The sequence below is a fragment of the Bos indicus x Bos taurus genome, chromosome 24, assembly GCF_003369695.1.
Source record: "Bos indicus x Bos taurus breed Angus x Brahman F1 hybrid chromosome 24, Bos_hybrid_MaternalHap_v2.0, whole genome shotgun sequence".
NCBI classification, from domain to species: Eukaryota; Metazoa; Chordata; class Mammalia; order Artiodactyla; family Bovidae; genus Bos; species Bos indicus x Bos taurus.
In genome coordinates, this window is record NC_040099.1 from 31,712,484 (window position 1) to 31,738,298 (window position 25,815).

At 38.5% G+C, this 25,815-nt stretch overlaps 1 protein-coding gene across 5 annotated transcripts in view; it reads left to right on the forward strand.

Annotated features, from left to right (window-relative positions):
• The window catches only part of ZNF521 (zinc finger protein 521), a 312,082-nt gene that overhangs the window by 162,796 nt on the left and 123,471 nt on the right, over window positions 1-25,815 (forward strand). For 4 of the 5 annotated variants that reach the window (XM_027526356.1, XM_027526351.1, XM_027526352.1 and 1 more), the window contains one exon: window positions 7,272-7,356. In XM_027526356.1, the coding sequence (XP_027382157.1) occupies window positions 7,272-7,356 (85 nt within the window). The remainder of the gene's footprint in view (window positions 1-7,271; window positions 7,357-25,815) is intronic. The other variant, XM_027526355.1, reaches the window with a different exon arrangement.

Here is a 25,815-nt window from a genome sequence, read left to right on the forward strand (position 1 = left end):
ACTCCTGGAGCCTACTCAAACTCATGTCCATCATGTAGGTGATGCCATCCAACCATCTCATCCTCTGTCGTCCCCTTCTCCTCCCGCCTTCAACCTCTCCAGCATCAGGGTCTTTTCAAATGAGTCAGTTCTTCACATCAGGTGGCCAAAGTATTTGGAGTTTCAGCTTCAACATCAATCCTTCCAATGAATATTCAGGACTGATTTCCTTTAGGATGGACTGGTAGGATCTCCTTGCAGTCTAAGAGACTCTCAAGAGTCTTCTCCAACACCACAATTCAAAAGCATCAATTCTTTGGCACTCAGCTTTCTTTATAGCCCAACTCTCACATCCATACACGACTACTGGAAAAACCATAGCCTTGACTAGACAGACCTTTTTTGGCAAAGTAATGTCTCTGTATTCTAATATGCTGTCTAGGTTGGTCATAACTTTTCTTCCAAGGAGCAAGCGTCTTTTAATTTCATGGCTGCAGTCACCATCTGCAGTGATTTTGCAGCAGCAGCAAAATGCTGCTAAGTCACTTCAGTCATGTCCAGCTCTGTGTGACCCCATAGATGGCAGCCCACCAGACTCCCCCGTCCCTGGGATTTTGGAGCCCCCCAAAATAAAGTCTGCCACTGTTCCCTCTGTTTTCCCATCTATTTGCCATGAAGTGATGGGACCAGATGCCATGATCTTAGTTTGGTTCAGGGATCATGATGATCATGCCATGATCATGTCAGAGATTAAACTGTGTTAAAACCCAGTGGGTGGGAGCCAGGGTAAGAATTTTGTCCTTGGTTATGGTATTCACAGTCTTCATGAGTTGTCATTTAATCTGTGAATGAGCGTAATAATCCCTCCTTTATTTTCACAGTTTTGTTGCTAGTGATTTTCACTGGTAAGAGTTTTTACAGGTTGTAAAACATGATTCAATTTTGAATGCATGCATGCTAAGTCACTTCAGTTGTGTCTGACTCTTTGAGACCCTGTGGACCATAGCCCGCCAGGCTCCTCTGTCCATGGTATTCTGCAGGCAAGAATATTGGAGTGGGTTGCCATACCCTCCTCCAGGGATCTTCCCAACCCAGAGATTGAACCCATGTCCCTTATGTCTCCTGCATTGGAGGCTGGTTCTTTACCATTAGCACCACCTGGGAAGCTTATAATTCAATTGTAAGAAATTACTACTTTACTACAGAAATGATTATCAACAATGGTTCTTGCCTCTTAGTATTTATATGTTAGATTTGTTTAAAAAAAAAAAACAACAGAAAAATCCCTCCAAACAATACAAAAATGTTCACAAAGCTATTTGTAACAACTAAGCACAAATTATTTTTAGTGTGTGCCACATGTAGGAGTATAAAGTGAACAGTGGGGATGAGGTTTAATGTTGATAGAACTACATATTATGAATTACCCTATACATTTATTCCTGCTTGTTATTATGAAAATGCTCACACATGCACCTAGATTTAATAATTGTTGACATTTAGCCATATATGTGACCATATATGCTCTTTTTCTGGATCTATTGAAAGTAAATTGCAAACATCATGCCATTTCATGTCTAAACATTCAGTTTGCATCTCTTAATAAAAAGGACATTTACCCATATAATCATAATACCATTAGTACATGGAGAAAGTTAACATAGTAATCCCCCAATATTGTCTAATAACCAGCTGAGATTCATATTTCCTCAATTTCCCCCCAAATCTTTCTATATGTTTTCAACCTAAATCAGAAACTACACATTGCATTCACCTTGAACTACATTTATTGCTGTCACTTTTCTCTGTTTTATTTGAGAACAGTCTTTCCAGTTTTGTTCTCCCTTACACATTAACTTCTTGAAGATAACTGGCCTAGTGTATTTTTTGTTTTGAAGACTGTTCTGGATTTGCGTAAATTTTTTTCTGCAAAGAAATACTTGTTCCTCTCTCCCTGCATTTCCTGAAAATTGGATATTTCATCTAATGGCTTAATTAGATTCATGTAGGGGCTTCCCAAGTGGCTCTAGTAGTAAAGAACCTACCTGCCAATGCACGAGATGTGAGAGACGAGGGTTCGATCCCTGAATCAGGAAGATCCCCTGGAGGAGGGCATGGCAACCCACTCCAGTGTTCTTGCCTGGAGAATCCCATGGACAAAGGAGCCTGGTGGGCTATGATCAATAGCGTCTCAAAGAGTCAGACAGGACTGAAGTGATTTAGCACACGCACATATGTTTTAGATAGGAATACTTTATTATGATGTATTATACTTCATATTGTATCACATTGAGAGAGACGTAATGTCCACTATTTGTAGTTGTAAGCTAACTAGTTTGATTATAGAGAGTACCACCAGATAAGTCACTGTGAAGGGACATACCCCTTTCTGTTTGCTGTTGTCAAAGGATGAGAAATGTGTCTCTCAGAAAAACCTTTCTCCTCAAGATTTTAGCATCCATTAATGAGCTTCCCTGGTGGCTCAGACAGTAAAGAGTCTGCCTGCAATGCAGGAGACCTGGGTTTTGATCCCTGGTTCAGAAAGATTCCCTAGAGAAGGGAATGGCAGCTCACTCCAATATTCTTCTCTGGGGAAATCCGATGGACAGGGGAGCTTGGTGGGCTATAGTCCATGGGTCGCCAAGAGTCAGACACAACTGAGCCACTAACACTCTAATAATTATCCTGGACCATTTTATTGGCATTGCAAAATAGTGGATTTCTAATTTTGTCATCTCTTACTGTCAGCCTTTGGGAAAGAAAAGCTTTCCCTCATCAAAAAAGCATGAACTACACTTCCTCCTAAAAAATCATGATGCTTCTGTGACTTTATTGTCAATTTTCAGAACAAGAGATTTGTGTAAGTGTCTCTTCAATGGCAGCAGCTGAGATTTTTTTTTCCTTTTGTTTTGGAGGATTACTATGGATTCATTGATGGTTTTTAATACTTAGTGTTTTGTTTTAAAAAAATCAAAGCAATTACAACGACAAAGTATAATTTTTTTTTAATTTGATGAGGCTAAATGTGAAGCCTAAGTCCTAATGGAATATAGATTGAATGGGGAGGGAGGTTAATCAGAATAATGTGTTTTTTTTTAAGTATACATTATTAGAGATCCTAATCATTTTTTTTAATTTATGAGATGCTCTTTTCTCAAAGTCTCTGAGTACCTTAACCAGAGTATCACTGAAAACAAGAATGTCAAAAAGGCACATTTAAATTGTTCTCAAAATCAATCAAAAATAATGAGGTGCTGGGAAAAAGTTGTATCCTTGATAATTACATCTATCAGTATCAGAAAACAAAAGAGAACAATCAGTAGATGACAACTCCACTCCCAAGTAGCACATTAAAAAAAGGCTAATGAAAAAAAAGTCTCTTTTAAAAATTGTACTGAATTAGCATTTCAAGTAAATTGACAACTTAAGCGTTGATAAAGGCCAATCTGGAGCCCAAACAATGGAAGTTCTGTTTCTACTTTTATCTGCTTTTAAAAGAAACGATCTCACTTGACTTTCTTTAGTTGTCCTCTATATAGATGGAAGTGTTAGTCACCCAGTGATGTCTGACTCTTTTGAGACCCTATGGACTATAGCCCACTAGGCTCCTGTGTCCATAGAATTCTCCAGGCAAGAATACTGGAGTGGAATTCTATTTTCTTCTTCTCGACCCAGGGATTGAACCCAGGTCTCCCGCATTGCAGGCAGATTCTGTACCGTCTGAGCCACGAGGGAAGCCCGTATAGATGGAAGCATTTGTCCTACTGGAGAAAACAGTCCTTCTTTACTTTTCAGGGGTCAGGGAGTCCCTGGAGGATTGTGCTTGATTTAGAGCTCTATTTATTGAAAAACTGACGTGGAAGAAAATAACAAGGCTGGTGAAAGTTGCTTAAAGCATTTCTTAAACCAAACGTCTATTTTCAGTCTGCAAAGGGGTTCCTGTAACTGTGACTTTTGACAAGAAATTCAACTTGGTCTTTATAGCTGCAGAGCCTGAACTTAGGACCATCGAGTCAAAGTAGCAGAAAAGTCGGTTTGGGCTGAGAACGAGGAAGAATTCTTTCATAAACTCAGCTGTACAGAGCTGCAGTGGCTTTACCTCCAAGGGCATGAACCAACACTTCCAGAGGTTACAGTCACTTTACTTACAGAGAGTATAAAGGCAGGGGTCTCTCAAATATTTTGCTATAATTATAATTATATATTTTATAATTATAATAAGGAATACAAGTCTATGATTATAAAAAGGAATAAGAGCCTATAATTATAATAAGGAATGTTTTAAAGGTCATTTTTAAATTAGTTTAAAAATTTGAGGGTAAAAATGAATTTTACTTTTTAGTGGTCTGTATAGGCTATTTTTTATGTCTGTTATTTTTAAGTAGATTTTATTATTTTTTTAACTTCTTATTTTATATGGGAGTATAGGTGATTAACACTGGTGTGTTAATTTAACGTGTACAGCAAAGTAATTCAGTTATTCATATACACATATCTATTCTTTTTCAAATTCTTTTCCAATTTAGGTTGTTGCATTATATCGAGCAGAGTTACCTGTGCTGTTACAGTAGGTCTTATTAGTTATCCATTTTAAACATAGCACTGTGTGCATGTCAATCCCAAACCAAGGGGAAAAAAAAGAATTTTATACAAAAGCTTTAAAAAGAAAACCACAGCACATCCAAATTTGTGTATCACTGCTTTTTATTTAGGAGATATGAGATGTATGACAAGATGAAGTTTAAGTTATAGCATTTTAAGACCATGTTTTTGATCACATTAAATTCTTAACTCCACCTAGTCCCAAATTTAGGAGCTTGTACATCAGAATATGACTCTCTTAATAAGAATATAAAGTAACAGTTTAGATATTGTCTTCAGAGTAGAATTAGTATTTGAATTATCAGTAGTAGCGACAAAAGCATTTTCTTTCAATGATAAAGAAAACTGGTATACATAGATCTTCCAATGTGTCAGTTCATTTTGAAGGCAGTAGTAAGTGCTGGTATTTTATTATTTGGGCTTGTCAAGTGATTTTATTCTTTATTATTAGACCAAGAGAAAAAAAAGCCCTCGTATATTCCACCAACATATTCATCAGTCATCATTTTTGGAGACGGTTTTCGACATATTGTATGTTTTACTGTGCTAACAAGAGAAAAGACTAGCCATTAAGTTTATGTTTCTTTGTTTTTCAGCAAGGTCACATATCAGGAATGATGCTGGAAGTATGCTAATAAACAATATATAATGTAGGTCATCTGGGAGTAAGAAATATTTTCTAACTAGTTCTAAAGGGAAATATTGTTAAAAAAGGGAGCGATGTTATTTACACAACACATGTTGCTCTATATGTCACCATCAAAAGCATCTTGTAAACAGCTCAGTGCAGTAAATCTTCCTTGGTGATTGTCAGGGTTTTTCAAGTCCGTGTTAAATTTAGACCCAGCGCACTCAATTCACAACATGCCTAATGTACAAAGCCTGTTAGATTATGTAGAAAGCTTCTGCTGGAAATCAGCCTGCACTTCTGTGTCGTTCAAGGAATACCATCCTCTGACGCAGAAGCAAATACTATGTTAAGAGAAAATAATTAAAACTTTACATTAAAAACATTTATCATTTTAACTGCTAGTAAAAGGATGCTACTGTTTTGTTTTGTTTTTTTTTTGCTTAACTTTGATTTTGTTGAGTTCTTTAAAATTAATTGCAGTTGACAGGCTGATATTTTCTATTGCTATCATTAGTAAAGCAATTTTATATGACTGCTGATGAAGTGGTAATTCTGTTAGAACGCCTTAACAAACTGTCATTGATGTGATTTTACAAATGTCATTTTCTCACTTTTGGGAGAGTTTCAAATGGATATTTCATAATGCTTTATTTTTGTTTTCCAAGGTGGTTTTTAGTTGTAACTATCAGGTTTCATCATAAAGGCAATTATATAACTGTGTTCTGGAAGACTTAAAAGCAATACTTTACTTATTGAATTCGTCTATGTACTAAGCCGTATAGGGGACACAGAGATAAAGATGAGAAATTGTAAAGGCTGCCTTTATCAAAGAGCCCTACTTTTAGAATTGAGAATTTTTTTCCTGAAGAGTGTCATACTGAATGAAGTAAGTCAGATAGAGAAGGATAAATATCATATGACATCCCTTTTAGGTGGAATCTAAAAAGAAATTATACAAATGAACTTACAAAACAGAAAGAGACTCACATTTACAGCTCAGTGCAGTAAATCCTCCTTGGTGATTGTCAGGGTTTTTCTTAAGAAACAAACTTATGGTTGTCAGGAGGAAGAGACAGTTGGGGACTTCAGGAAGGTCATGTACACATTGCTATATTTAAAATGGATAACCAACAAAGACCTACTGTATAGCACATGGAACTCTGATCAATGTTATGTGCCAGCCTAGATGGGAGGGGGGATTTGGGGGAGCATGGATGCATATATATGTATGACTGAGTCCCTTCACTGATCACCTAAAACAACCACAACATTGTTAATCGGCTGTACCCCAATACAAAACAGAAAGTTTAAAGTTTGGGGGAAGAAGAGAGAACTTATTTCTATTACCAGCTGTAAGGCACTGTGACATTAGGCACATTATTCTACTTCCCTGGACCTCAGTTTCTTTATTTATGATACAAGAATTGTAATACTGTTCTGTCTATTCACAAGACTTTTGTGTAGTGATGAAACGGTGTTAGAATGTTCGATATGACATGATTTCTTTATAGGAGATAAGTATTTAAATGCTAGTGTTCAGCAACTTCTGAAACATCATCTAAATTTCATACTTCAGCTAAAAATTATCGTCTCTAAATCTCCTAGCTAGATTTTGTGAATCTTCACTTACTGGCTGTTTTGTATGGGTATCTCGAAGCAACCCTGCAGTTATGTTGTTCAGAATGAAAGTGTGCCTGATCATCAAAGACACAGGTTTCTGAAACTCAGCCACGCTTTACATGTATTTTCAATACCAACTTCTGTTTTTATAATGTAGGAATCTTTAAACATGTATTGTACTGTAATTATGTGTCTTCATTTCTTCCAACTGTTTGCAACGAAAAACATAATGTTCGGATCAAGCCATGGGTCATAGTAGGGAACTCACAGAATTTTGCCCAAGTAGCCCTACAGACATTTATTTAACAACATATGTAAGACCATGGTCTCAGGAAAATTCTGTGACCAGGTAGGGTTGTTTTTTTTGTTGTTGTTTTTTTAAGAAAAAAATTAAAAGATGCATGTGTCTAAGTAATTCTGTTTGTACTTGTTTTCTCAGAAGAAGACCTATCAGTGCATCAAGTGTCAGATGGTTTTCTACAATGAATGGGATATTCAGGTGCACGTTGCAAATCACATGATTGGTAAGTGACACTCCAAAGCTTCTTACAGATAGATTTTCCTCTTCCTTGTGTACATCAATGCCTATATAATTAAACAGAGTTAAAGATGAATTAATTGTTCAGCCATCAATCATTTACCTAGGCATGATTGATTTTTTTATTACTATTATTAGGCCTGATAAGGCATTAGCACATTTTATTTTCTGCAAGGGCTAGTTTAGACTTCTGCAGAGGATTATATATCTACTGCCAGTCAAAACACAGGTGATTAACAAATTAAACTTCTAATCATTTTTGCATTATTGAAAACTAACAGGAATGGTTAATGAACTGGATGTTAGCTTTCCATAGAGTTTTAGACAGGTTTTAATTTCAGAAGTTATTATGGTAATGGCACTGCTGTGTGTTGCTTAAGCATCTTTGTATCCAAATCTAAAGTGGTGAGTTTTTGTGATAGGGAAACATAAATAATTTAAATTGCCATAAAATAATTTTATATGTATGGTTTCAACAGCCTGGAAATAATCATGATCATAAAGATCATGTAAAGAATTCAGTCATCATTTTTTATTCCCCACCAAATTTTATGCAGATTTTTATAAAAGCAGTTCGGGTAAAGATCTCTAAGGTAACTCTAAGCCTGTGTTTTCAGGGATTTTGCATTTTTTACATGGGCTAGAGCTAAAAGGATAATTTTTTCACTTACTCTTATTGTCCCATTATCCCTTAATTCCTCTGGGGTTACCTCCTATGTTTTAATTTGATAAGCACTTAGTAATAACACTAAGAATTTTACCAGTCAATTAAACTTTATCAAGCAGATCTTTTTCTACTAGTAAAATGACAGTTGCTATTACTTTATACTATTTTTGTCCCTCATTTGTGTTTTTACATGATGTGAGTTTTTTTTTAATTTCATACTGCTTTCATGGTATTTTATAATATCATAAATTATTGTGATATGGTATTTCAAAAGTCTGATCAACCTCATGCTCTCCGTCTATCAAATTCTAAGAAAGGAAAGAAAATTCAGCATTTTAGACTCTGAACTCCTTTTCAGGGGTAAACAAGTTTTATCACACACCTAATCAGCTGCATTCTAAGAGGGTGCAGTAGAAAGGTTGCTCCAAAAATAACGAAATTTCTAATGACTTTGTAGCTATTAATGAAGATGAAGTCAAAAGTATGTTGGAAACTTTATTAATAGGTTTTCAGTAGGATTTGCTTTATAGTTTTCAAATGATGGTCTTTAGCAGGATTATAGTTTACAAAAGACTAAGCGTTTAATTATACAATATACAGCTTATACCTAAAGGCTAAAATATTGGTTACTTTTTATCTATATTTTCCAGATATAAGTACTAATATTATTAGTAATTTTCTTCCACATTAAATGGAAATACTCTTAAAAGTGCCAGAATAACATTGACAGTTTTACTGAGTGTTCAGAAGATAATGAGAACATGTAAGAGAGACTGAAATGTTTCTTATGTTTTCCTTTCTATTTTGGATTCCAAAAAATACTCTATGTAAACTTTCAAAATGGACTGGCATGGGGGGAAACACATGGGTTAGAAAAAATGAATTCTTCTTTCCAAATATGAGTGTTAATATTTTCCATCCCTTTATTTCTTGAGTAGAGCTTACTGGTGGCAGTCAGTCATGATTCTGCATTAGGCCACAGTTTTACAAGGGTGTTAGTGAAAATATTTCTTGGAACTTTGCAGCTTATGGAAAACTTAGTGAAACATTGTGCTTCTGATTAGTTTTATTCTTTGTAAACTTGTTTTTGGTTCTGGATTTATTATTTATCCCAGGGCCCAGCTGAACAAATGGAATATATTTTCAACACATTATTAATGTTCTTTTGCCAAGTAGAATCTGAATGGAATGCTGAGCATGAGAAGAATTTTTTATTTTAGTATCATTTATCCAAAATGTTCATTGGTTTGGCCTGGTCCTTTTTTAAAATTGCTTTATACCTTTCATTTGGTATTTCCCTTAATATTCCTTGCATCATTAGTGCTTTCCCAAAGCTTCCCCGCCTCTACCTTACGGTGGATTAATATGACACTCACCTCCTCTTGGGATCTGAACGTTTAACAATTCACCTTCCATCAGAGAAGAAAATTCAATTCCTTTTCACAGAGGGCCTAGGTAGTTAATATTCACGCTATTTTTTAATAATAAAATATGTAATTCTCTTACACTTGAGACCTAAACAAAAGAATAGTAGCCATTTAATTGTTATATCTGTTGACCATGTATCCAAGTCCTTACATTTCTTCCTCTCTGCATTGTTAGTATCTAGAGAGAGAGAATGTGTACCGGGAGGATGTCACAAAGGCTAAGATATCCCTTTTTAAAATCCCAGTGTGATGCTTAGTTTTTCAAATGAGGCAGGCAGCATGATTCTGTTGGCTAAAATACCTCCATCGAGGGTAGGTATTTTTAGGTTGTGTATCTGTATATCTTTTTTTGTCTAATCAAAAAATAATCTCAACTGGATATTTAGCAAGGAAGAGGGATTAGAGGCTATCTGAAAAGCCTCTTACTCTTTTTGTTAAGAGGGCCTATAGTGTTTTTACAGATTTTGTTTTCCATTTCAATCAGTCTGGAGGAGAAATTATGTCACCTGATGGAAAACAGGGTGTGCAGATGACCCAATGAGGTGTGACTTTAAAGTCCTTCTTTGACCAAGTCATTTGCATTTGCTTCCACGTAGCACACATGTTTTAATGCAGTTTCAATGTCAGGGAACCTCCACGCTTCTTTCTGGATGTGCTGGTCTCAGACTATTGGCCAGGGACATTTGTGAAAGGAAACCCATCAGTGTTTCTACCAGGTATACACTGGAGATGCTGTGCCGAAGTGCCGTTTTGCAGTGAGGTGTGGACACGTGCTTTGAGTTGCAGGAATAATTACTCAATAAACATGCATTTGGGATTTGACTTATGTCTATTAAGGAAAAAAGAAAACCTCACTCTCGATCGCATTTTGACACAGTTTCAATAAGAAATCAGACCAGCGACTATTTAGAGGTTTCTCTTCTTTAAACACACACACATACACCACCCCCCCCACCCCCGCCCAAGAGCTACAAAATACGTTAACAGCTTTCCTGGGGGAAAGATTTCCCTCTTTTAAAGTCTGCACAGATGAAAATTTTTTCTTGTCTTCCTTTGTTTCTTTCCCATAGTTTACTCTGGTTTTTGACCTGAGAATGCAGAAAGAAGCCATTGTGTACTGTGTCCTTTAATTCATTATTCACTCGTCTCCTTCTATCAGCACAATAAATATTTATTGCTTTCTCCCCTTTGATATTTCTATTATTATTATTATTATTTCGTATGGATTAGCACAGATAGTGATGAGACCAGAGAATGTAAATGTGTTTCACCCAGCAAAGGGATTGCCTCATATAAAATTATGAGGCTCAACAGCAGTAGAGTAAATTTGTAAGTGCTCTGAATAAAGGGCTGTTAGGCATGCAATAATATAAAGAGATGACATTGCCAAGAACTATTTATGAGAAGCTTAATTTTTTTCACTCTGATAATTCTTGACCAATAATTACCAGCCTCTAATTATCTATTTTAGTTCGAAAGAAATTTCTATCACTACGGAGGTTGGCATTGCAACTAGCGCATAAATCCCCAAAGAGACCAATGTGTTCCAAACAGCCAGAAACAACTGTCTCATGAAACAGAGTGAGCAAATTGCGAGCGGCTGGTGGTAGACAACCAGCAGCAAGCTCACCATCGCAGGCCAGTCAGCTTGACAAAGAAATGATCAAAGGGGAGAAATACCATTATCCGTGGAATTGATTGCTACGGTCATAGCCTTTGGAGGACAAGTGGCCAGGGTATAGCATAGCCATTTCCAGCCCTTGCTTTCAAAGTTCTTGGATGAAGAATATGAAGGGAATGAGCATAAACCATTTACCTAAGAATTATTTAAAATTGGCACAGAAATGATTACTTAAGTTTATTTTTTGTATGATCAGAAAGACCAGTTGGAATAGAAAAATTGTAGCTAAGGTGGCAGAGAATACTCTTGTGGAAAAAAAAGGGGGGAAAATCAACAAATAGTCAGTAACAGATGTGTCCCAGATGGGTCAGGGTGACACTTGGTGCATTGGAAGCAGTAAATGTATTTATCTCTTAGTGAAGCAAAACTAGAATTAGGGACTATAAACGACAGCTAATATAAAAACGTGGATGCATAGATATTGACTATTTTTATTCAGATCTCTAATACTCCATGCTTTATGAATAGTTACAATTTTTAAATATCAAGGAAAGGATTCAAGCTTTCTGTAGTGCACGCAGGACAATACCCACCCTATGTATTTTGTTCCATGTGATATAAATCACTGATATTAAGGCAGAAAAAATGCATGTACAGTGTGCTGAGATTTCTGTCTGTGCTTGTGGCAAGTGACATTCATATATTCTCAAATTTGCTTGATGCCCAAGGTCACAAATGGCATCCTTTTCCTTCTGTTTCTTTAGTAGATGGTGTGCTATGTGATTAATCTTCGTTAGTTTTGTGATATTCAACATCACTTCTGAAACATTCCAGCCTGAGTGCTCTTGCTTTAGAATAGACTAAAACCAATATTTTGAGGTTTGTAGTGGTTTGGGATTTTACGTGTCTGAAGGGGAAATATCCAAAGGTACGTATCTCTGCATAGGAAGATTAAGAGCCATGTTGCTCTTTAAATGCTCAGCTCTCATTGGCTGCTTTTTAAAAAACATGATTATGGTGGATCTACAACAATGCGTATATGGGTCGGTGTTTATGTATGTGTGTCTACCTGCACTATCCTAAGAGCTCAAAGTCCATAAGTTCTCTGGAGTTTACATGAGTTCTAAATGAGAAGACTATTGAATTTTTTTAAGTCATCTTCAGTTGATTGCTTACAAAACTCAGGGAATTAAGAAATAAGCATTTGGTGTTAAATATGTTGAAATACTGGCTAATTTCATCAAGAGCTGGATTAAAAAAGATGAAATCTGGGCAGTTTAATGGTAACAGAAAGCTACCCTCATGTGGGCAATGCTGGCTTATTTGAAAAGCCCATAAAGGGTTTCTACATGGACCATACAAAAGGGATACTTTCTCTTTAATAGCCATCTGTACAGGAGAGATGAGAAGTGGGCCAGGTCATCTCTCCTCAGCTGTCATGATATTAACGTAGGTAATGGAGCAAGCTCGGCATTCTGCTGGGTGTTGTTTTTCATAGATGTTCATCGATTTACACAGATAATTCTATTTATTTCTTCGAGTTGGTCCAAGTGAGCCCGGCAGAATAACAAACACCAAAGCATTTCAAATGACTTTATCTTTGTTTGCCACGTAACTTTTGTCTAAAAAAATGGTGTCACACCTACTGTGCAGATGGCGGCATGATTTGTAAACCAGCCAAAACATTTAAACAAATGTGTGATCTGGGGATAGATTTAAATAAAGGATAAAATGGAGTGTGGGCCACAAATTCTAATAATCAGATGATTTTAAGTTGTGTGCAGTGTGGAGTGATGGTCACAGCGATGGCAAAGAAAGCTTGCCAGTGACAGCAAGGTGCCTCGCAGCTCTCCACACGGCGCCTGTGGCCCGGCAGGCCTCAGTTTGAGAACCGCACATTTGCCGTACAGCTGGCAGCTCTGTATGGGGACATCAGATAAAACTTATGTAAAATGAAGTGTTATTGCTTCGTATGAAATCGTTCAGAGAGGGAATCCGCAGACAGTAACTGAAAACAGAATTCATGGTACCAATGAAGCAGACTGTAAATATGAAGAGGGTTTAATTATCTGCGCAATTTAACAAAAATTCAAGATATATTCAGAAAGGACATACACAGGCATAAATAGAACGCAGCTACACCGTTGAACAAGTGCAAAGTGGGGACACAGGAAATGACCAAGCTTCTCATACCATCAGCCTTCCTAAAAACAAAGACAGTTTAATACAAAATCAAAAAGACCTTAAAAAAATTTTTTTTTGGAATAAGATCCAGTTTTCAAGAGCTCATCTTGATTCTTTGGATTCTTATTTCTGAACCCACTTTTCAAGAAATCTTTGAGGCCTCTCTCTTATGTCAGTGTTAAGCTATTAAAAGACACATCAGAACGTTAACCCTTGTTTTGTGTTTTAGCCTGCATCTAGCAGCTTTAATTTACAAGAGTGAAAAATACTGGTGGTTAGTGGAGTTTCTAACTTATAAGCCCTTAAGAAAGCTTCTCAGACATTTCTCGTCATGTTCATTTTCCCTGAGGCTGGGGGTTTTCACTAAGCCCACCGACAGATGAAAGATGCAGTTTCTTGTTCCTTTTTAGAACACGTGGTCCTAAAAGAGACCTCATAAGAATGTTGTTCCCAAGCAGAATTATGGAGATGCCAGCCTGCCTTCCTAGGCTCTGTACAGAGACACTGGGCAGGGTCTGTGCCAGATGGAAAGTTCTGTGTGACTGTCTGAGACATGCTGGTGGGGCTCCTGGCTCTAGTTTTGTCCTCTCCTTTGACTTTCCTGGAGGCTCAGGTGGTAAAGAATCTGCAGGCGATGCAGAAGTCCCAGGTTCGATCCCTGGGTCAGGAAGATCCCCTGGAGAAGGGAATGGCAACCCACTCCAGTATTCTTGCCTGGGAAATCCCATGGACAGAGGAGCCTGGCGGGCTACAGTTCATAGGGTCACAAAGAGTCAGACACGACTGAGTGACTAACACACTTTGACTTGCTGGAGAATATGCCTCAGGGCATACCCGTCCACTCTCCATTAGATATGTTGATTATCAAATAGGGGTGATTGTCTGCTTCTGCATGAAGTTTGCAAAACATTTCTGAATGGAAGGCAGGTACAGTCATCCACCAAAGATAAATAGAGGGATCCTACATACACACACTCACACACACACACACACAGGCCCAGATATGCATAAGCATTGTGACCTAATTCCGCAGGATCAGTTCAGACGCATAAAGAGAAAAGGTAGCTGATGACCTATTTCCATAGGTGATTTCCTGGTCACGGGGCCATTCCTAGCAAGTAAACAAAGGAATGTGGAGAGTGGGTGTTGAACTTGAGTGGCTCATATTGTTGCATTTGGTGAGCTGATGAGCTTCCTAGGTCACCTTTAGAATTATGCCGATGACAGCAGCAGCTACCTGCCAAGATTGCAAGGTATCTCACAGCTCTCAGAATGGCGCCTGTGGCCCGGTAGGCCTCAGTTGGAGGGTACACATTTGCTGTACAGCTGGCGGCTCTGTATGGGGCAGCCGTGTGGGCTGTTAGGGAGCTGGAAAGGAGACAAGCATGAAATTTCTTCTAACCCCAACTCTGTTTTTCTGTACTGTTGGCTGCTTCTCAGTTCCTTGACAAAAAAAAAAAAAGAAAAGCAATCAGGCACCCTTTAATCCGCCTGTGATTACCACTGGTATAAAAAGAGAAGCATAATGAGGAAAAATGCCTCGTTTTGTTGCCTTCAAAAGCCAACAAATTGGAGTTAACTTGACAGGAAGTGGCTTAATAATTAGATTATTTATTTATTCCTGACACATATCCCCCTGTTACTAGTCTCAGGAGACCCTGTAGATGGTACGATTTTCAAGCTGCCATTACTTCGCTGTCTTCTGTGAACAAAGAAGCTACTGTCTATCAGTCAATTAAATGCACTCTTTAAGCGGAGGCTGCGAAGTCCTCAATGGAGAGAGCCCTGGGACGCTGTGGCTGATGATTCTTTTCTCTGTACTGTACATCACACTCTCAACTACAGTCCCCACAGAGATGGAATAAAGTCAGGCATTAAAATATCACTTGTTGATTTGTTTGCTAATGAAGAGCCATTGAAATGTTTGTGTATTTCTGTGGCAAAATTGTTGATAAAAGGGCCCACTTGCCTCTGTATCTTAGTTCATCCGCCGTGAGTCCTTATTTAACCACTATTAAAATTAAATTCAACCCACAACAGAAGTAAAAAGAAAACTCTGAGATGACAGTTTTCTTACGAGGTTCATCACGTCAAGTGACTCAAGGCAGGGAAAATGGAGAGACGGCATTATTTCAGTCCCTGACTTAGGTTGCATTCAGCCAAACACCTTATTTTCTCTGATGTAAAAATGTGTAAGTCTTTTTTTCAGAGAATCTGGGAGCCACAGTTTTACATAGGAAAAGATATGAGAATCTGTTTGTGAGAATAATGTCCTGAGAAGATTTTTTAAAGGTGAATGGCGTTTTGGTAGCCATTTCTCTAACTCAGTGAAATAGGTGCAGAAGATTTTCTGGGAAGCTTAGTAGGGGGTTTTATAACCACTGACTTCCCTTCTCTCTATGGTTCTCCTCCTGTTTTCTTTCTTCTTCTTCTTCTTTTTTTTTTTTTTTTCTATTTTCTTTTCTCAGCATTACTTTATTTCCATCTACGTGGTGGTGACTTTTCGATCACTGCTTAGTCAAGGTTTTTAATCCTGCAATATATTCATCAGCTTCTTACTACTTCCTGTTTACTATGTACAAAGCATGCCTTTGCTAGACCTCTCAGGCTCCCATTAATTGGTTTTATTTTAAGAGTACATCTGTTGTGAGCTTGGAGGGCTCAAGGTCTGCCTAGGCTGAAAGACTCAGACAATATTATGACAGCTCTCTGCTGAAATATTTAGCCATGGCTCTGCCATTGAAAGGAATAAATTTGGAATTGAAACCAAAGCCACTGAACACTGGAAATTGTCCCCACTTCTTCCCATCAGGCTTCATAACTGTAATCAAGGCTTGAACTGTAGTTTTCATGATTACCTGTCAACAGGCTGTGAAGAATTAATTCAAGCTACCATCAGATGGCCGTATTCCTTATTTCTACCTTGTTATTCCAAGTCATTTTGTTAGAAAAAGCTTAGATACTCGGAGGTGTTCTGTAATAGAAAATGAATTCGAAACCCTTTCATTAATTGGTGATTAATATATTTCAGGATTAGTTTAAGCAGGGCCCTACCTCCTGCCCAGTCAAGTATGTTCTGGTTAATATCCAATTATCTGCACCTTCGTAGTTATTATGTCTTAATATTTCGGATATGATAACCAGAAACTTGAGAGTCATGCTAATGAGGAGCATAGAACAAGAATTAACCAATGACATACTCAATGATCCTTGGTGAGGAAAGAATCTCTTTTTTTCCCCTTAACACATTGCTTCGGCATCTTCTGAGCACTGGCTGAAAACTAAGACCTTCAGCTGAAGCAGGCCAGAATGGGAAAAGCCAGTCATGTTCTCCTTTTAAATAATAGTAACCTGAACGCACAGTGCTGAAGTTCACCTAAGAGCACGGTTTAAGTTCATTTCATGGAGAATCAGAATAGGAAACAGGGCTGGTTTCTCTTTCCCAAACAGGAAACATCACATCCTTTATCTTTTCCTTTTAACAGAGCCACAAGTTGTTACCTCTTCAAAGGATGTTTTAATTCAGATTAATTTGAAATGCCTTTAATAGTTCACAAAGGAAACACCTTTCCCTGCTAACCTTTTATCCTCTTACCCCACCCTCCCCCCATATATCACCATGCTGTACACATGTTGCATCTCTATTTAATTTTTTTTGCAGGGAATTTCACTTTTGCCCAATCTGACCTAGCTCCCCGAGCAGCGCCTGCTAGGGTGGCGTGTGCTGCTTCAAACCACACAGCTTTCAAAGAGTCCACATGGTACGTTGCCCCTTTATATGCTGTATTGTAATGAAGCCACATCAGTAAATTGCAGTGAAGGGTGATTGTTGCACGGGGATCACTACTACACCTTAGGGTCCATTTGCACCTGATTATTCTTTTTATTGTTATTATTACTTCCCATCTCCTTTACTCTCTTGCCGGTGAACTTGCTCTTGGCCACCGGTGCAACACAGAGGGGATCTTAAGGAACACTGCAGGCAGCGTGTTTTTTCTCTCAGCCCATACCGATCACCGTTCAGTTCCAACCCCAGGTACCCTGGGTGGCTTGGAGGGACCTTATTGATGCTGCATTACCCTGTTGATCCTGTTCATAATGTTCCTCATCTTCATCTTCTTAGAAGACACATTGCTGTGAATAAAAGTGACCCATTTCTTTTCATACGCCTCATCTAGATGTTATAAATTTACCCTCAGGATGATCAATTCATTTGACCCTTCCCCCCAGAAAGATTTAATAATTTACCGAGGGAGCTTATGCAGGATCACTGTTTAGGGAAAGATTGGTATTTTCTGTATCTTCTTGAGCTTCCTTAAAACACTGAATAAAGTTATTATGAGTATTGTACATATTAGTATTATCTCTTTACAAAATAGGGGCTTCCCAGGTGGCTTAGTGGTAAAGAATCTGCCTGCCAGTGCTGGAGACACAGGTTCGATCCCTGGGTCGGGAAGATCCCCTGGAGAGGGAAATGGCAACCTACTCCAGTATTCTTGCCTGGAAAATCCCATGGAGAGAGGAGCCCGGAGGGCTGCAGTACATGGGATTGCAAAAGAGTCGGACATGACTAACTGAGCACGCACATACTTTACAAAATAGCCTGTTTCCTGACCCTGACCAACCACTGTCACTCAGTAACTGATAGAAAATAGTGTGGATTTAAGTCAAAGATCCCGTGTTCTTATTAAACAGAGCTATGAACAAGGTTTTAGCTTGAGTTATTCTTTGTAAATTTGGGGTGACAGTTTAACCCCTCTGCTGTCATAATTTTAGTACCTGTGTCCATTTGTTTTTCCAAATGGTTAGGGCAACTCTTGTTGTTTTTCTTTTTATAAGGCAGGGCTGCTGTGCAGCATTCAAACTAAAATGTAGAATTAGAGCTGACACACCTTCAATTGAACTATCAAGTCTTTTAAAATGGCTCAGCCAGTGACGCCAGGCCCGCGCTGTTCAAGTATACACCCTTCCGATTGCGGGCCAAGGGGCATTGATTTTGAGCTGTCATTTCTCATGCACATACTGTAGAATTGAAATTTAAACCTTAATCCACTCAGTAATGCAATTAATTTTTAATGTGCAGTAATACTAATTGAAATAGCCTGAATTTAGTAAGTCACCGCAAGACATTCTCCAAAGCAAGACTCTCCACTGAGAACTGGGGAGGACAGACGATCACTGTTAGTGTTTACAGGATACATGCTCACTCTGCAGACTCCAGTGGCAATGGGTGTGCTTTAGGCTATAGCATATCTGTATGTGAACAGAAATATCTTTTCAGAGAGAATTCTTACTTTCTACCCACTGCAACAGGCTATACAATTTCTGATCAACTTTTTTTTTTTTTAAAAAAGCATAGTTTTAGTTTAAAATATCTTAACAAGCTAAAGGCAAAAATTGTATTAACCTGTTTTTTAATGCAATTATGAATAGTTGCAAAAGAAATTACCTGCCAACAATGTCATAGTCAAAAGCAACGTTTCAGTGGACAATCTCATTATATGATGTGCATTTGAAATACTGTTTCCAGACTAGATGAATATATGTATTTGATCAGCTGTTTGTAAATCTATTGCCTTTTTTTCGTGTATGTATATTCCTGTGAATTGAAAATACCCCCTACTTTCTTTTATTTCCAACTGTGTTGCTTTGCATGCTCTTTCAAAATAGGCTTTTAAATGTTTTGTGAGGTTTCTTTTCTGCTAGGCCAGAGCAAAGCAAATTTTGTACAGTAAAACCAAATAGGTTTCCAGTCATTTCTCCTCTAAAAAGGCTCTCTAACCACATTTATCTGCTAGTAAATGAGGACTTTTTAAAATGCATCAGTTCTGCTGATGAATGGGCTTGCAGAGTGTTCAAAATGAGCAGAAGCATTAAGTTTTAGAAAAAAGGCAAGCACTGTATATCATGCTTTCATGGCTCTCACATTATAGTATTTAATAAGCCAATAGTGCTGTTAAATATTTAGTAAAGGTTCCCTCATAACCCTGCCATCTATTCAAATGGGATTTGAAGACATTTTTGCAGCACATAAGTAAAAATGATGTTACAGAACTTGAGGCAGTTGTAGCGTGGCATATTATCTAAATGAAGTGTGGGTAACATGGTAAAAATGAGTTCAAGAGATTCACACCTACAAAAATACCTAAATCAGTTCACATTCTTTGGATTAAGGGTTCGACCTGGCTTTCATTTTGTCACTGTTAAATCAAAGTGCTGTTGGGATTATTTACATAGAGTCTTAAAATGATATTATAGCATGTTTTTGAAAAAGGAGGCTCTTATATTGTAATGATTTTGAGCCATTCCTAGTATCTCAGTCAAGCTTTATAATAGACGTTTTTTCTTTTTCACTGAATAGAGGGAGAGAAAGAAAAAGAGGTGAGGCAAACCAATTTATAGTTTGTTCAGAATATATTATCAAATCAGATTGGGGTATATAGTAAGTGAAGTCTCATAGCATCTGTTATGGGTATGCTATGGCAAATACCAAACATTAGACAGATACTGTTCTACAACACTGATAAAATGCATAATGGGTCATCTTTTTCAATTTTTCCTTATACTCTTTGATGGTTATTATCCAAATAACAATAATTGCTCTTTTAATCTGGAATGGAAATTGGTTTCCAAGATCCTTAGTGAACGTATTGCCAGTAAACACGCTGCTGACATCATGAGTGTCATCATGTTAGTGACTTAGAATTTACATGTAAACCTTTCAACGCTTAAGAGTACTATTAGTTTTCAAAGTATGAAGATAAAGACTGGTTGTTTGTCTTGTGTGTAACACATCTGGTTCTTCTAAGAGCCTGTTTGCTCAATTCTGATTTTCACCCTGTTTTATATGCAGCCAGTGGCCACAGTATTCATTCAAACTGCACAGAGACTCATGTCATCTGTAAAGCATGGCTTACTGATCTTATTTGCTATTTGTATTCTCCTAAGAAGAAACCTAGGATTCATGCGATTGGGGGAAATACATTTCTTTGTCGAATTATGTATATCATCACATGTACGTTCGTAGCAAGAATTTCATAATGAAGGATGGATAAAGGAGACAGCTTTAGGTATACATGAAGCAGAAGGGAAGGAAAGCGATGCAGGGTTCATATATAGGTGTGTTTAATATGCAGTGCTTGATGTATGTTGACCCCAGGTTACAAGACTAGAAAATCCCATTTTCCAGCTTGTTTCAAATGTGGTAAAAATGCTGCTTCAGTTGCTTTATGCTACTCACATTGGGAAAGGTGCTTATCCTGTGATAATTATCATCAAGGAATATTAATGCGTTCAGCATTTGTAACCCAAAAACTCATTATAGCTTAAGCTGTGCATCATCTGTGAAGAGAGAACTTTGCCAGAATTCGCTCTTCACAGGGGTTGCCTCCTGCTTGCTGCAGAGTGGTCAGACTACTGCAAGAGGTCACTTAGGCTATTTCTGAAAGCTGAAGTTTTGCAGTTTTTGAATCACTGCCTTCTGTCTAAAGAGTCTGATCATTCTTGCCACAAAATGTCCTGCTTCTAAACGAATGCATACGGAAGTGCAATTAATAATAATAAAATAAAGAGATAACCGTGTCTTGTTATGTTGAATCCAAGGGGGTGAGCACGTAGATTCCATACCAACAGAACTGAAGTATTGGTGTTTGAGCAAAGGGATTCATTTACACCCATTTCCTTAATGCAGGTGCCCTTGGGTTTCGGATAGGATGCCCCCACTGGGGCTCCACTTCACAGCCCTCTGGCTGGAAATTGTGTAAATAAGACTGTAGGGTCAGCCTTCCATTTTCAGCAGCAGTGTCATTAATTAGTCTGAGACAGTCTTTCACATGAGCCTGTCCTGTTCCCAGGATCGTGTCTCACCCATCTAAGACATCTATCTGATACATACCTAGATCTTTCTATATATGCCTTTAAAATAATTTTGGGGGTATGCATACTGACATGGCAAGAAGGAGCATCTCTGGGTGTGTCGAGAATCCTGTAACTTAATCTGATCAAAAGATCTGGCTCCGTGGCTCCCTTTTAAATGACAAGTGGTTCGTTTCAGAAGCACACTGGACCCTCAGCTGAGGTGGGCAGCTTGCCGAAAAGGAGCTGTGTGCCTGGGATATTTTTATATGATTAAATCCCATTCTTTTTCTCCCACTGATCCATTGTTTGTCATTTCCCACAAGCGACACTGCTCAGGGCCGCATGGTATGGTTTGTGCTGGGCCAGGCAGAGAGCACCAATACTCAGTACGTCTGGTTTTGCAGGACTGCTGTGTTTCTGAGGTCAAATTGTAAGCCTGGCCTTGCTTCCGGGAGGACTAGAAAAATACGTTTCATAACTTTGCGTAGACCGATGCGGAGAGTAAGAGAGAAAACCGGGAAGCCCATGGGCTCAGTTTAGATGAGCTGTGAGGTTGGAATTCATCAAGCCAGGCAAGCTTACTGTTGTTTAGGAAGCTTCCTTACCATGAGGGGTCATGGCCGTGGGTGCCCAGTCGGTCATAGCTGAGGGCACTGAGGGATCAGCTAATCATTCAAATAGCCCAGCAGGCACAAACACACGAGTTGATAATCTAGAGTAAACTTGCTGAAATAAAAACTTCCTTGTTAAAAATTACTTCCATGAAGGGTTACTGGTAGCATGAGTACCTGAGTTCAGTGATGATATTGTATCCTTGTTCCCCTGGAGCCCATTTGTTGTTTCTTGTTTTTGTTTGTTTGATTTTTGAATGGGACAGAATCTTCATCTTATACAACCGGAGCCCTAATGCCACAAAATGAATGAATGTCCTGAACCAGAGACTTACTCTCAGTAGAGTTGGGCAGGGAGGCTGTCAGTCTAGCTGAGATGCGACGGTGGCCGATCTTCCGTGAGGATGTAAACTTAATAATCTTTATGAATTTTGAGCGACTCATAACTCTACTTCCTCACCCAAAGAAGCATTATGAAAAGATTGCTTCTAAATCCTTTAGACATTCTCTGCACTTGTGATAGATGCCATTCTCTTTACCTCGAGGCGCTGGAAATGAATGTGGTGTGTTTTTTTATTTTATTTTATTTTTTTTGCAAGAGATAAAAATGTATGCTTTAGAAGGAGCAAATTGCATTTTCATGTTTAAGTTCACTCTTTGCACTTGATGTGGTCTGATCCAAATGTGAAGAATTGCTTTTGACGTTATTCTGTGTCTGCTGCATCCTAGGATCCTCGCATTATTATGCTGAAGTGCACTGTCACATGGGATAAATGGGGTGTTGGAAACCTGGCAATAGCACGAGGTTGCATTCCCTGGCCAGGCTCTTTCAGGTAGCTGTAACTTCTGCAGTTATTGGAACAGCTTTAATTTAACTTAGTAACAACACAGTAAAATTGTGTGTCTTTTATGAAAAAATGACTGTCTTCCAAGTTGAATCGGTTTGTTTAGAGGCAAAAATAGCTTGTTATCTCTTAGAAAAAAAGGTAATTTTAACATTCTTTAAAGGTCTATTTTACCTAATCTGTGTCTTGAACTATCACATGTTATGTTCAGATCAGGTCAGTTCAGTCACTCAGTCATGTCCGACTCTCCTCGACCCCATGAATCGCAGCATGCCAAGCCTCCCTGTCCATCACCAACTCCCGGAGTTCACCCAGACTCACGTCCATTGAGTCGGTGATGCCATCCAGCCATCCCATCCTCTGGCGTCCCCTTCTCCTCCTGCCCTCAATCCCTCCCAGCATCAGAGTCTTCTCCAATGAGTCAACTCTTCGCATGAGGTGGCCAAAGTACTGGAGTTTCAGCTTCAGCATCGTTCCCTCCAAAGAAATCCCAGGGCTGATCTCCTTCAGAATGGCCTGGTTGGATCTCCTTGCAGTCCAAATTAAAATTTAAAGCCTGTTCATTGCAAAGTTCTTAAATTGTAGGGCTGATTTCTGAATTCTAATTCAAATTTTCTGTCAGTAACTAGAGCTTTCTAATTCTTAGTGGCCTTTCTTTAAAAGCAATTTGTGTACTTTGTGTATTGAAGTTTCTGTGTGTGTGTGTGTGCATGCACGTGTACACATGCAGGCATATCTGTATGTAGAATCACTGCCAGCTCTCTTCACCAAAGACCTACGGGTGCACCACTCCCTGTCTTGTGTTTAACATGTTTCCAGCAGCTTAGAGAGATGGTATAAAAGTGAAATGAAAACCATGGAGCTTATATTGGAGTCTGATGTTTGAAAGAGAGATATTGGAAAAGGATGTTTTTTGGCTTGGCTCCCTTTTTAGATGTAATTGCTGCTTCATTAGGACTTGGAAGAGTTTCCTGTGGTTAAATTTAATCAAATGGCTCAGAATAACAAACTTGTACACTCAAAATTCCAAGATAGCTCTGTGCACGAAACAGGACTTTCCTAAATTTAAAACACAGACACACAGACACACACACACACACACACACACATACACAAACACATGCACAGGAACACACACACACATCACTACCAACATCAGTAACTGGTTTGTGAAGTGCTGTGCGGTATAATCTCAAACAAAATTCCTACTGCCTGTGGGTAGAGGAGTAACAGTTGATCACATACAGAGGTGTAAATCGGAAGAAATACACTTCAGAGGGTCTGAGGTCTGTTTGGGGCAAGAAACAAAGCTTAAACATACATGTTATGTCCTTAACTGCACTAAACACTGCTCTTGAATAGATTTTGATCATTTTTTCTTCAGGCTGTGATGTGAGGTTGTCTCATTCTTCCTGTTATACAGATGAGGGCATCAAGGCTTGAGCATCAGGCCCCCAAACACAGGGCCACTTAGTGTGCACAGTATGAGACAGACTCACACTTTCTTGATGTCTCTACATCACTTTCAGGCGATGCAATAGTAATCTCTCCCCACATTTACAAGTTGTCCAATTTGGGAGCCTTGGCTGAAGCGTTCTTAGTGATTTCTTTGCAACCATTGCATCAAAGTCTGACATTGATGCCATTTTCTAGGCAATAAGTTTGTTTTCGATGAAATTTTAAGTTATAAGCAGTAACTTAGGAATTAGCCTGATTATTCCTTTTTTTTTTTTTTTTTTTTACACTTCCTTAATCTAAACTGGTTTGAAAGAGCTAAGTATATTTCTGCCTCAGAATTCTTTGGAAACTATGGGAAATAGGTAATGAAATGACAAGAGTGGATAAGTTCAGTGCAAAGCAACATGAATATAGGACATGCTAACCTAGGAAAGTGCAGCCTAGGAAGGCTTGTGGTTCTGCAGAATAGCAAGTGACTGCAAGGAGATCCAACCAGTCCATTCTGAAGGAGATCAGCCCTGGGATTTCTTTGGAGGGAATGATGCTAAAGCTGAAACTCCAGTACTTTGGCCACCTCATGCGAAGAGCTGACTCATTGGAAAAGACTCTGATGCTGGGAGGGATTGAGGGCAGGAGGAGAAGGGGAGGCCAGAGGATGAGATGGCTGGATGGCATCACTGACTCGATGGACGTGAGTCTGGGTGAACTCCGGGAGTTGGTGATGGACAGGGAGGTCTGGCGTGCTGCGATTCATGGGGTTGAAAAGAGTCAGACACGACTGAGCGACTGAACTGAACTGAACTGAACTGATGTTCATATCTCTTTGAACAGTGAGTGAGTCTGTAGATTTAAATAATGATAGCTTTGCTCAGAATGATGCTTGGAGTCCAGAATAGTGTCTGAGAACACACATGTGTTGCAGACATAGCCTAAGAGCACAAGTTGTCTAATTCTTTTCAGAAATGGGAAGTTACCTGGAAAACCCCAGCATTCTAGAAGCCTCTTTCTATAGGTGTCTATACATGAATCCACTCTAAGAAGATTGTAATGGGAATCATGTAGTCACTGCACATTTATTTAAACATGCAAAAGCCATCCACATAACTGTATGCAGCATGACAGTACAATTTATGATATTTATCACAGTTGCTATTTTAAAATAGGCTTTTGAACCAATGATATTATTAGATGCCCAAATGTGTTATTCTGCACATAAAATAATGAAGAAGAACATTCTTTATGTTAATGAAAAAGTGAAAATGTTCGTCTCTCAATCATGTCCAATTCTTTGGGATACCACAGACTGTAGCCTACCAGGCTCCTCTGTCCATGGAATTCTCTAGACAACAATACTGGAATGGATTGCCATTCCCTTCTCCAGAGGATCTTCCCAACCCAGGGATCAAACCCAGGTCTCCCACATTGCAGGCAGATTCTTTACGTCTGAGCCACCTGGGAAACCCTCTTTATGTTAATACTTTTGTGCATTTTGTATATGGGCTGCCGTATTGGGGAAAGGGAATCCAAACATGCTCTAAATTTAAGTCACAAAGCAAGAGCGAAATTGTACAGGTTTCTTCCCCAAATCCAGAAGGAACAATGGCCAGTAAAATGAAAATGCCATCTGGGTCTAGATGTGAAGTCATTGCCAACTCTTCATTGGTGCTGGTGGAAAGCTGAAAATTACGATGATGCATCCTTGTTTTGTAAGTGTTCTTGCAATTGGAGCCGCTAAACTGATTTTAATTTTTATTATAGATGATATTTTGCCTAAC